This window comes from Lutra lutra, chromosome 12, assembly GCF_902655055.1.
Source record: "Lutra lutra chromosome 12, mLutLut1.2, whole genome shotgun sequence".
Classification (NCBI taxonomy): domain Eukaryota; kingdom Metazoa; phylum Chordata; class Mammalia; order Carnivora; family Mustelidae; genus Lutra; species Lutra lutra.
In genome coordinates, this window is record NC_062289.1 from 74,260,865 (window position 1) to 74,274,232 (window position 13,368).

Consider the following 13,368-nt stretch of genomic DNA (forward strand, 5'->3'; position numbering starts at 1 on the left):
CAGGGAGGTGGGACTGGTGCAGTTTTTAGAGGCTCAGCTCAAGGGAGAAGCAGAAGCAGTTATCTCTGCATTTCAGGGATTCCACCCCAGACCTTGAAACAAAAGAAGTGTTTGTTTCATATTGAAATTAACTCCCTGTAACATTCTCTGCATTGTTAAGTTATGAGGGTGCCTCCCTCCTCTTATTGTGATCCAGAATGAGAACCAGCCACACTGTGCCTTCTCCAAACAGTGACTAATGGCGGGCCTTGGCCAGGCAGGCCCAGCATATTTTTCACTCTGCTCTGGGCTTCCCACCAAGTTCTCTCTCCGTGGCCTGGCCTTAGCCGTTTAGGGATGACTGTGCCTAGCACTTCCTACTTCATCATCCATCTCTGGAGCACCCCTCTCCAGCCACCTCCTTTTTAATAGGTTTAATTATTACTTCCCCTACTTCATGGCACAATTAATCTTCCCCACTGCCTTAGGATTTACAGCCAAACAGGCCTGGGGAATTTCTGAGCTATTCACCTGCAGTCTTGGTTTTTAACTCTCCAAGGGAGGAGGAAGTGGGGCCAAGGATGGAAGCAGTGAAATAACTGGGCTCCATGAGCTCCAGGCTGGCTTCTTGTCACTGTCATTCAGCCCACGCCTTTGGGACTGTGGCAAGAGGGGGCTGCAGAGAAGTGGACGGTGCCTCTGTTCAGCCTAAAGAGAGCCTTAAGGGCCAGAGATTGAGCAAATAGAGCCTCTCTGTTTCTCTTTCAGCTGCATTCTATTTCCTCCAAGTTTGGTTATCAGAGGAGTAAGTTCTGAGGTTCTAACATACAGCATGGCGGCTACAGTTAATAATACTGAAGGTATACTTGGAATTTACTAACAGAGTAGATCTTAAGTATTCTCACCACAAAAAGGGTGATGGATGTGTTAATTAACTTGATTGTGGTAATCATCTCACAGTGAATGTGTATATCAAATCATCACATTATATACTTTAAATATATACAGTTTTGTCAGTTATGCCTCAATAAAGCAGGGGCTGGGTTGGGGAGAAAAAGGCAGATACTTTCCGGTGGAGTCTGTTTGTGGGAGGCAGAGGCGGCATGTGCAGGGATTTCCTCGACCTTACTACTGTAGTGGGCTCCTCTGGACTGAAACAGAAGGGGAGGGCAGTCGGTATCTGGGACAGAGAACTCTCAGTGCCACAGAAGACATCTCAAATTGCTGTTGAAGCAGAAGATAACAGGCCCTTAACTTCACTTACCCTTTGCAAGAACAAGGAGAGCCTGGTGGGTTGGGTAGAAAGAGTAGACAGATGTAATTAAGATAAATGGTGGCAGAAGAGACGCGTGATGGCCCGAGAGTTCTCCAGAGGTGACGCCCACACGACGGATTACATCTGCTTCCTCCTACTGCATTCCTGCACCTCTTAGCATTTCCCAGCTGCTAATGTACACTTCACTGCTCCGGATACAGATTTAGCCAGACCAGCAATCTGTCCTCATATAGCTGCCACGAGATCGGTTTGCCACAACGTATATGAACATTAATATAGGAGAAGTAGGTACAAAGTCATGACCACCTTTCACTAGAAGGCAGTCCAGCTTCATTCCAGAAGGGGAATGGGTGAAAGCATGGATTCCTGATTCAGGAGAACCTAGGGTCCAGTATCCATTCTGCCATTTGGAGCTGTATAGGCCTGAGTGAGTTCTTGAACTTTCTGGGTCTCTGAGACCGCAGTAGTGATCTCACAGGATTTTTTTTTTTAAGATTTTATTTATTTATTTGACAGACAGAGATCATAAGTAGGCAGAGAGGCAATCACAGAGAGGGGGAAGCAGGCTCCCCGCTGAGCAGAGAGCCCGATGCGGGGCTCAATCCCAGGACCCTGAGACCATGACCTGAGCCGAAGGCAGAGGCTTAACGCACTGAGCCACCCAGGTGCCCCTCACAGGATTGATATGAAGTGTGCCTGAGATTATCAAGTAGAAGGGCAGGCACTGGTTTTCAGGAAGAGCTTTCCTACCAGGAAGATGCTTGTAGCTGAAATCACATGAGAGATAATTTTAAAATTATCTGCATTTAAAAATTTCTGTACCTTTGCTGTCCTCCACTGGCAAAAATAATGAGCTTGTCTCTAGGCTCATAAATAGTAACCTGAAAATGAGATAAAACATCCAGTCGGTTGCATTTCTAACACAGAGCACTTTGCTCTCATGCCTTTGATTCCAGCCATCTGTTTACTAAGCAGGTCTGTCCCTTCCTCCCCACTCCAAGCCTTGGGATATTTTAGGTGCTATGTGGACAGACTCTCTGTGGCAACTTGAGAGGGAGAGGATCTGGGGAACCTAGAGAGCTGAAATAATGGGTGCCCCGAAGAAACTGGGGCCATTCCTCCTGGTGGGGAGTGCGGGGGGAGCCGCTGCGAATACACAGCACTGTTTGTGTTGAGCTCGTTTGTCCGCTGTTCCGGTGCAAACACCTTCCCTCCCCACCACCCGCTGCCTCTTGGACTGACACAATGTCATCCTATCCATTAGGAGCCTTTGAAATTAAAAGTAAAATTCAAGATTGTGTCTGTAAAGAAATCAAAGCAGTGGGACAAGACACCGTGTCACTGTGAGTCCTCCCAGCCTGGAGAAGGACATGGAGGCTGGCTTGTGTAGGCCCGCCGTTGAGCAGCTGATTTCTTTCTCTCCTGAGGTCTCACGGACAGACAAATGAACTTAAATATCCACATCGGGACATAGCTATGAGGAAGTTTCCTGATCCAGAAGGAACAATAGAAGAATGTGCCATACAGATCTCTCCGCATATCTTGATTATTTGATTTAATTTTCTGTTATGGAATGTTTCACGCACACACACACACACACACACACACAGAAGGAATAGAATAACGAACCCCCATGTACTCATAACTCAGTTATCAACATTTTGCTAAAAAAAAAAAAAATACATTGCTAATCTTGTTTCATACACCCACCCACCCACACAGGCTCACTTTCCCCTCTGCTAGAGTGTTTTTGAAAGCAAACCATAGACACCATGTTGTTTCATCTGTAAATACTCCTGGGTGTGTTTCTTTTCTTTTTTAAAGATTTTATTTATTTATTTGACAGAGAGAGAGAGATCACAAGTAAGCAGAGAGGCAGGCAGAGAGAGAGGAGGAAGCATGCTCCCCACTGAGCAGAGAACCCAATGCGGGGCTCGATCCCAGGACCCTGAGATCATGACCTGAGCTGAAGGCAGAAGCTTTAACCCACTGAGCCACCCAGGCGCCTCTCCTGGGTGTGTTTCTAACAGATGAGAACTTTCAGCACAGCTGCTGGCCCATGTTACACCTAGGAGACTAATAATAACAGTTCCTTGATGCCTCCTGTTTATCTCAGATGGGCTGGTACGGCTGAGCGTGTGTGAGTCAAGAGTACCTCCCGCAGCTCTGCCAAGACCTCACTTCCTCTCACTGGACCTGGGCTGTGTCATTTATAAGCTGACACCATAGGAGGGCCCTTTCTAGCTCCCACAGCTTGTGTCTCCTGAGAGTGGCTGGGGCTTTGGCTGGGGTGAGGCAGAAGCCAAGCTCTTGGAAAGCTTCGAGAAAGGACCGGTGAGCTCTTAAAGCCCCATTTGGATCCCATACTATCAATAATCAGAGCAATGATATTTTCAGTAAATGAGAAGAGCACCTCCACTATTGGTGGAAATACACTAGGGCCCTCCTTTCAGAGAATTCACAAGAAAAAAGGCAGGCAGAAGTTCCTGAGGAAACACTAAATGTTCTCATTTAAGCAGAAATTCTGCTAGGCCCATCATGGTCACAACTCCCTTGGTCTTTGCTGGTTATGGTTAATAGTAAGAAGCAAACTGTGTTGAGCATTTACTGTGTTCGAGTCACCTGTGCCGGCTTCTCATGAGCATGATCTCCTGGGTCCTCACGACAGCACTTCAAGTACGTGTTACTATTCCCAGGCAGTGACCATTCCTGTCCCCAGGGTAGAGGCCCACCATGGTGATCTATAAATCCTTATCCATGCGTCCTTTCTCCGCACGCCCTTGTGGGAACTCGGCTTTGTGAGGCTCTTCTGCCCCACTAATCTTCGTTTAATCCCCCTCCCTGCAGCACGTTGTCACCTAGCACACCCCTGCTGACAGGCTCTCTGTAAGTCTTCATCTGAGTGACGGCCCTGGAAAATCAAGCTGTGGTCTCGAAAGGGAAGGAGGATCTGCAGATTATCTCCTCAGCATGCGCAGTCACTCTGCTGGCAGTTCTCAGGGCTGCTTTTATGTTGCCTCAACAAAGAGAACGGCTGCCAAGAGTGTGTAATGCTCTGTTCAGAATTCTCCAGGCTGGCAGAGGCTGGGACGGTAGAGACGCAGGGCGGATGAAAAGAAATCCCCATCTCAGCCAGGCCCATTGCCTCCTACCCTTGCTCATGTCCGGAAGCCTTTGTTTTTGAGAATCTGCCTGATTCTTTAGAGAGCCTCGGAAGTGTCAGATGAGGAGGAAGGGGAGAAGGAAGGCGGGTGTGTGGGCAAGCTGGCTGGGGGTCAGATCATTTTGCCATCACCAGCAGGCAGTTTCTTTCACAACTCACTGAACCCTGGGTAGCCATTATCATCCCAACTGCTCCCTATTAACTAGGCCAGACTCTTGAGGCCATGAGAGGAAACCTGGAATTCCTTTTCCTTTCTGTCACTCTCTAAATACTGCTCGTACCATGTTCAGATAGCATGCTGGAGGTTACAAAGCATGCTGATATAAACCATTATGTTTCTCATACCTATTCTTTGAGATAGTGTAACCCAACTTTAATAAGAAAACAAAAACACCAAAAAAGTTTTGGTTGGAAAAGAAAAGGAAGGGCGCCTGGGTGGCTCATTAGGTTAAGCAACTGACTCAGTTTTGGCTCAGGTCATGATCTCAAGGTTGTGAGGTCAAGCTCTGCATCGGGGTCCATGCTGGACGTGGAATCTGCTTCAGATGCTCTCTCCATCTCCCTCTGCCTCTCCCCTTCCCCTCACCCCCCTGCTCACATGTGTGCATATGCACGTGCTCTCTCTCTTCAAAAAAAAAAAAAAAGGGAAGAAAGCCTCATGGAATTAAAGTGACCATCTCAAAGGTACCCAGCTGAACAAGGTAGGAGCCGGGCTTGTAAAACAGAACCACTGACTTAAAGTTCTGTGCTTTTCCATGATAGTGCGCCGTCCAGATACTTAGCAAGTTTCCTGTAGGATGGTGTACAAGTGGAGAGGGTCGGGGGCTAGCAAGAGAGACCTGTGTCCTTGGTGGCAGGGAGCACGAACGCTTACCTGAGCTTCCCGAACCATTGCCTTCTCTGAAGGGCTCACGCTGCTTGTTTCTTTTTAACATCATCCTGGAAACCAAGTAATGATCATGTTGGCTTAAAAGAAAAAAACACTTGCAAAGAAATCTAAAAACTGTGAGGGAAAAAGAAAAAAAATCTGTGCAAACGTATTGCTGTGGGAGAAGGTGCTCAGAGGGAGATGTGGGCGCCCCAGCTCTTGCCCCCTTCCCCGCCCTTACCCCAGGCTCTGGCTCTGTTCCTAACTGCGGACTCTTGTCTGGGCACATATTTTTCCCTCTCATTTTAGAAACGCAGAAAGTGAAGACAGAGGGAGCAAATGATTCATTTCCTTGAAGGATTCCCGGAAATTGAAATCTAAAAATTTTCTCTTTACATAAAAGCAGTTTAGGAATACAGGCCAAAATCAGGTCTTCAGAACTGAAATGTTCGTCACTAATCATTTTTCACCACTCATGCGGTTCCAGGTGACGCTAAGGTATTGCCTCTTGCGTAGCTTAGAGTTTCTAACCTTGAGACAGGTTCTGAACAACCGTATCCTTCCAGCAAGGATACCAGTGACATCTCCAGCCCAGGGGAGTGACCAGTCCCAATCCCCAGGAAAGTTACTTTGCTTGTTGGATCAGAGTTTTAAAAATCCTTTCATTAATTTTGAAATCAAGTACTATACATTCCTTAGAGGAAAAAAAAAAAAACACTTAAAATACAGAGAAACAAAATGGAAAAAAACCGGCAGTTCTACCACCCAAAGATTACTACTGTTAACATTTAAATAAATTCTACACTGTATGTAGACATATAAATGTAAACATACATGTATATACATCCACTAATGTTTTTATTACAATGTACTGTTTTGTGACCATATATTCCATTAATATATTGTAATTTTTCCCATGTCAATATATCCTCTTCGACTTCATCATTTTTTAAATTAAATCATTTGTTCTGGGGCAGACTCAGGGTATTTTTTTCCTACTTCACCATTTTTAATGACACTATGTTATTCCATTGTATAGAGGACCATGATTTACTTAGTTATTTTTAAATTATGCAATACTTTACTCCTATAAGAAAATACCCAGAATAATTACCATCATTTGTTTAATCTCTACCACCTTGAGAATTCGCAGAAGCATGTAGTAATTTCAGTGACTAATACCTGAATTCCAGTCTGCAGTTACAGTGATTTTATTTTATCCTCACTACTGCCCTCTAAGACTGGCTTCGAGATGATTATTTTCCTCACTTCATAGACGAACTATGAAAAGCTCAGAGGGACTGAATGATGTATCCAGTACCCCGAGTCGAGCTAACATCAAAAAGCTGGCCAGACCCAGAGATGGATGTAAGTCCTGTGACAGGGCAGACCTCCAGCCCAGGCAGGGGAGGACACGGGGACAGAAGAGGGGTCCTCACGTTCTCCTTTCTGCCCCCCTCACTTCAGCGTTTATGATGTGTGCTGCCATTATTCATTTCCTGACCGGCTCCCTCATGACCCGGCGCACTCTCTGAGGGCAGACTTGCGTCTCCTTTGTCCCTGCTGCCCACCACGAGCCTTAACACACAGTAAATCCTGGGGCAGCGCGTGAGTGAGTCAGTGAAAGTGTCACAGAGGCGAATTGTGGGGCCTGGATTTTGACAGCTTGCTTCTCAGCGTGTCTATTTTTAGTTCAGACTTTTAAGAAGAACCCAGCTTGGTGTTTTTGCTTTTTTGTACTTCTTTGGGTTTTAGTCACCACTGCAAAGCTCACACATTGATTCATGGAAAAGTATGTTCAAATCCAAGGGCAAGGAGAAACCTGTTTGCATACTAGATTCTGTTCATCTTTTCCAGGGCTCCGCACCCCAAACCACCCCCCGCCCCGGATTGAACCAGGTTCTCGATAAAGGTGCCTCCCGGTTACTTTGATGATATCCCTTATTTGGAACTACTTTCTCTTTTTTATATCGATGATATATCTCGTTTTGAACTGCTTGTAGAAACAATACCTTAGCTGCTAGGCATAGTTTATGAGCATTGTTTAAAGTGCTGTTATTAATGACTATAAAAGCAGAATTCTAAGAAATTTTGGAAGAAAAAAATCATGCAAATCCCATCACCTCGCAAGGCGACAGTTTCTATTTTTGCATAATCCCCTCAAGGTCTTGTCCATGTGCACACACTTATTTTCCTGGTTGTTGTCACGGGGAGCATGCAGCATTGTTTTTGGCTTTTTTTTTTTTTTACCACTTATTATTATAAGAACCCTTTTCCCTCATTTTTCTACCCAGACTTCATAATTACGTTTTAATGACTGCATAATCCTCTGTTGAGTTGATATACCAAAATGTACTACTACAGTCCCCCAGTGTTTGCCATTTAAGGTGTTTCTGATTTCCCACTAATCTATGATGCTGCATGAAGACTGGTGTGCGGATAGCTTTTGCAGTTGTCAGATGATTTCCATAGAATATATTCCTGTGAGTAGGATTGCCGGGTCTGAGCAGGACCACGTGTGTGGTTCTCGCCATCCTGCTTCTCCATAGGCCATTCCCGTTTATGTCCAGCAGCTGATGTGTTTACCAATTTCAGGCAACCTCATCAGTATAGGGTGCTGCTTAAATTTTTTGTTTGCTAATTTAGCTGCAGTAAAATGGTACTTCGGGGTTGCTTTATTTTGCATTTCTTTGATTATTAAAAGAAATTAGCATTTTCCCCCTGTGGTTACTTTTGTATTTCTTGGATGTGAGTTGTCTGCTCACACTTACTGTTCTTTGCTTATTTCAGTAAACTGGAGTTTGATTTTAGATTTTTTTAAATTTTTATTATTTTTTTATTTTCAGCGTAACAGTATTCATTGTTTTTGCACCACACCCAGTGCTCCATGCAATCCGTGCCCTCTCTAATACCCACCACCTGGTTTCCCCCAACCTCCCACCCCCCCGCCCTTTCAAAACCCTCAGATTGTTTTTGTTCTTTTTAAATCAGACCAAGTGAAATCTTGGAAATCTTTATACACGATAGCTGTTGGATTTTGTCATATATGTGTCACATATTTTCCAGTGTCGGGTTTGCCTTTTAATTTTAGATATATATATATTTGAGTACAAAACCTCTTAATTTTGTAATCAAATCTGTCTGTGTTTTTTTTTCTGTTGCTTCAAAGCTTAGAAAGCTATCTCCCCTCTGGAGCGCTGATAAATATTTAATTCTACCTTCTGTTATTTTAAATTCTCTAATTCATCTGAATTGTGTTTGAGTATAAATTGAGTTGCAAATGACTTTTTTTCCCCCAAACTGCTTATCAGTAATTCTAACTTTTCTGTTCCTTTATTCTCTTTCTCAGGAATCATACACCAGATGAAAGGCGATTATGATACTGCTCTGAAACTCCATAAGACGCACCTGTGCATCGCCCAGGAGCTGAGTGACTATGCTGCCCAGGGCCGTGCCTATGGGAATATGGGCAACGCCTACAACGCCCTGGGGATGTATGACCAGGCCGTCAAGTACCACCGGCAGGAGCTGCAGATCTCTATGGAAGTGAATGACCGGGCCTCACAGGCGTCGACACATGGGAACCTGGCCGTGGCTTACCAGGCCCTGGGTGCCCATGACCGGGCCCTGCAACATTATCAGAACCACCTGAACATTGCTCGGGAGCTTCGTGACATCCAGAGCGAGGCCCGGGCCCTCAGCAACCTGGGCAACTTCCACTGCTCTCGGGGGGAGTATGTCCAGGCCGCCCCCTATTATGAACAGTACCTCCGGCTCGCTCCTGACCTTCAAGACATGGAAGGGGAAGGGAAGGTCTGCCACAATCTCGGCTATGCCCACTACTGCCTTGGAAATTACCAGGAGGCTGTAAAGTACTATGAACAGGATCTGGCGCTGGCCAAAGACCTTCATGACAAGTTGAGCCAGGCGAAAGCTTACTGCAACTTGGGCCTAGCATTCAAGGCGCTGCTGAACTTCAGCAAAGCTGAAGAGTGTCAGAAGTACCTACTGTCCCTAGCCCAGTCGCTGAATAATTCCCAGGCTAAATTTCGAGCCCTGGGGAACCTGGGTGATATATTCATCTGTAAAAAAGATATAAATGGTGCAATAAAATTCTATGAGCAGCAGCTGGGCTTAGCTCACCATGTCAAGGACAGAAGACTGGAAGCCAGTGCATATGCAGCCCTGGGCACGGCATACCGGATGATCCAGAAATACGACAAGGCCTTGGGTTATCACACACAGGAACTGGAGGTCTACCAGGAGCTGAGCGACTTGTCGGGGGAGTGCAGAGCTCACGGGCATCTGGCTGCGGTCTACATGGCCCTTGGGAAATACACAATGGCCTTCAAGTGTTATGAAGAGCAGCTGGATCTGGGGCAGAAGCTGAAGGACCCCAGTCTGGAAGCCCAGGTCTACGGCAACATGGGGATCACAAAGATGAACATGAATGTGATGGAAGAAGCCATCGGCTACTTCGAGCAGCAGTTGGCCATGCTGCAGCAGCTGAGTGGAAACGAGTCCGTGCTCGACAGGGGCCGGGCCTATGGCAATCTGGGGGATTGCTACGAGGCCCTGGGTGACTATGAGGAAGCTATCAAGTACTACGAACAGTATTTATCTGTTGCCCAGAGTCTGAATCGCATGCAAGACCAAGCCAAGGCTTACCGGGGCCTAGGAAATGGGCACAGGTAAAGATGACAGAGGTGTCAGATGTGGTGGATCACATGCACAAAGAGCATCTGTGGCAGTGAAGGCAACTTACTGTCTGCATGGCGGCTTGTTACCTACAAAGAAGTTTCATATGTATCTTATTCAGCTCCCCCAATGATTTTGTGAATTTAGCGGGGATATTATTGCCCTTCAATTATGGAGGAAGAAACTAAGACCCAGAGGGGTTAGGTCGATGTCCAAGGTTACGCAGCTTAAAAATTAAGGACAGCTGAGAGTCAAACCCAGGGCTGTCTGACTCCAAATGCAATGCTTCTTTGACTACCTCATGAGGAGCAGGATAAAAGGGATAATGGGACGGGAAAGGTGAATGCATCAGTTCAACTGAAAGTCTCTCACATTATATGAATGTGTTTATTAATGACACACCTATACCCACGAATTACGTGGACTCCCGTTTTGTTGCTTTTAGGGAAAACCACCTGAAGATGCTGGGAGTGAATAAATGAATAAGTGAATAAATAAAAATCCTATCATCATCATGCTAGGCACCTTGCAGAGATATCTTGCTTAATATTAACGCAATCCTGTATTACTCTGCACTTACTATGGTCTGCTATGGGCTGTGGGATTTACTATCATCCAGAAATGGGGGCTCAGGGAAAGGAATTCATGTGCCCCACACAACTGACTCGGTCTGCTGCCCAAATCCTTGCTCTTCCCAGTCTTATCATGTCATCTCTTAGCAGCACAGAAAAGACACACTGTTGGCCAAGGAGATGCTTTCCTTCTGAGTGTGGGGAACCCAAGAAGGTGTCTGTGTCTGCAGAATTTACGGCCCCTCCAGATCAGCAGGGGATTAGGGCTCCTGGAGTAGAGGAAGGGCAAGGGTCAAACTAAATCATCACCCACAGAGTGCTCTGAGAAGCTCAGGGTGAAAGATTTATAGCCATTGTAAAGTGATTTCAAAAACATAGTCTAAGCGGTAGTGGAAATTGGGAGGCCCAAAGAACCAAACAGTTCGCTCGCTATCATTGTGCCTATTAATATATTTTATGTTTCCTCTGGGGTGTATATCCCATTGAATCTCAAGCTCTTGGGAAGGTCACAAAGGGATGACTTTTGAATTGCTTTCCAGATTATGAAATTCCCCTGCATCTCACTCTAAGGGCACATGATAGATTTTAGCTAGAAGAGGAGTTAAGAGCTTCTATAGTAAGTGACAGTGACAAATGCTTTTCATTTTCTCGGGGGCTTTAGCATGTCTGCACCTGCACAAAATAATATCATTGCTTTTCTGTCTACATCCCCACAGGGCAATGGGGAGCTTGCAGCAAGCCCTTGTGTGCTTTGAAAAGAGGCTCGTGGTCGCCCATGAGCTCGGGGAGGCCTTTAATAAAGCCCAGGCCTATGGAGAGCTAGGAAGTCTGCACAGCCAATTAGGGAATTACGAACAAGCCATTTCCTGCCTTGAACGCCAGCTGAACATTGCTAGAGAGATGAAAGACCGAGCTCTGGAAAGTGATGCGGCCTGTGGCCTCGGTGGCGTTTACCAGCAGATGGGGGAATATGATACAGCCCTGCAGTACCACCAGCTTGATCTGCAGATAGCAGAGGAAACCAACAACCCCACCTGCCAGGGCCGCGCCTACGGGAACCTGGGCCTCACCTATGAATCCCTGGGCACCTTTGAGCGGGCCGTGGTCTATCAAGAACAGCACTTGAGCATCGCCGCGCAGATGAATGACTTGGTGGCTAAGACAGTGTCATACAGTAGCCTTGGAAGAACCCATCATGCCTTGCAGAACTATTCGCAGGCAGTCATGTACTTACAGGAAGGTAAGTGAAAAGGTCCTGTGTGGTTCCTGTGGGGTGGTCTCTCGGTAAGCCCTGAGGTCAAGTTCAGAGTCTACTCGGAAGGAAGTAGGCACAGTTTGAGTGGCCACCCCTGCCCGGAGTGAGGAGCTCAGAGGCCACATCATGAGTTCAACTCCAAAACCGTGGTGCCCCCGCTAGGTGTGCGTTAATAGCACAAAGGTGTTCCCTTGTCCAGATGTGTTTCCTGGCTTGTGTAACCCTGGGAGCTGGCTGTCCGGGCAGCGGGTACCCTCCTTGCTCCTCGGAGCCCTTGCCCTTCACAGCGGACAACACATTCCCACATGAGAGGAAGCAAGTAAGGTTTAGTCACATAAAATTTAAGGGCCTGAATCAGAGGAAGATGCCCATCTGTCCCAAGCCCCGTTGTCCATCCTGAAAATATCTAAACTATAACAAAGCTGTGAAGAAGTCCATTTTGAGGTCGCAGCTGAGGTTTAATCCAGTCTGAGGGTCACTCAAGCAGTCGGCCAGGCTTCCTTCTGGTGCTTGCCCGTAGTGCTTGAGCTGATGCTATCTATGGCAGTCTTGTTCCAGACACTCCCAGAAAGTGACTGCAGCTGCCTCCTCCTTCTCCCCCCACCCCCACCCATGCAGCCACCTGAGCCAGTCCTCGGAGCTTCCTTCCTCGGGAAGCAGAAGTCCCACAGCCGTGTGCTGACCCTCTACCCCCTACACTTCTACCCCGGAAAGCACTTCCCCTCACGGGGGCACATGGTGCCCTCCCATCCTGGGAGGGAAGAATGGCAGATAGGATGTTCTTGGCTCACTAGTAAAAGGAAGTAGTTACTGATTTCTAAGCAAAAACTCTCATTTCCAGCTTCCAAGGGTCTTTGCATGTTTAGTTTATTTAACCGGATTTCATTCTCACAGTAACCTTCAGAGGTGTATCTCTACTCCCGTTTGTGGCCAAATGACCCAAGGCTCAGGGAGTCCAGTTGCTTGGTCCTGACCCTGTGGTCAGTTCATGGTGGAGTGGGCCCCAGCCCAAGTTTCCAACCCCAAGAACTACACAAGACCCTGTGTGTTGTTGTTTCTAAGCACAGCACAGGGTTGGAACAGTGATATATCCCGCATTACTCCTGAGCCCCAGCTGGGAAGCCAGGAAGCAGGAAGCAAAGGGGAGACTGGGCCAGAAGCTGACGGTTTGCTGTCATTCTTTGTGCAGACCAGGGATTGCTCTGGCCTGCAGGCTGAGAGGTTACCCAGAGGCTGGGAGCCACTTCCCAGACCTTTTATGGCTCCCACTCCATAGGCGCTCTGCCTCCATGCATCAAATATGAGAGTTGGCTTTGGGTTTCCTGAAACTTAACTGTGGTAAAATTCCAACAGACTGGGGGTGATTTTCAGTCGAATTTGTGAAAACTATTAAATTCAGACCCAGCAAATGACAACCTTTCAGCTGTGTTCTTTTGTACTTCCTGAAATATTGTTTCCATAAAGCAGCTGCTTTGCCTGAGACATTGTAACATAATTCTACATTTATGGAACACTCTCAATTTCACTTTTATTGTTTCTTGTAATTCTGAATCTCGC

General features: G+C 46.6%; 1 protein-coding gene across 7 annotated transcripts in view; it reads left to right on the forward strand.

Moving 5' to 3' along the window:
• The window catches only part of TTC28 (tetratricopeptide repeat domain 28), a 638,777-nt gene that overhangs the window by 514,269 nt on the left and 111,140 nt on the right, over positions 1-13,368 (forward strand). For all 7 annotated transcript variants that reach the window (XM_047697785.1, XM_047697786.1, XM_047697787.1 and 4 more), the window contains 2 exons: positions 8,636-9,977; positions 11,273-11,796. In XM_047697785.1, the coding sequence (XP_047553741.1) occupies positions 8,636-9,977; positions 11,273-11,796 (1,866 nt within the window). The remainder of the gene's footprint in view (positions 1-8,635; positions 9,978-11,272; positions 11,797-13,368) is intronic.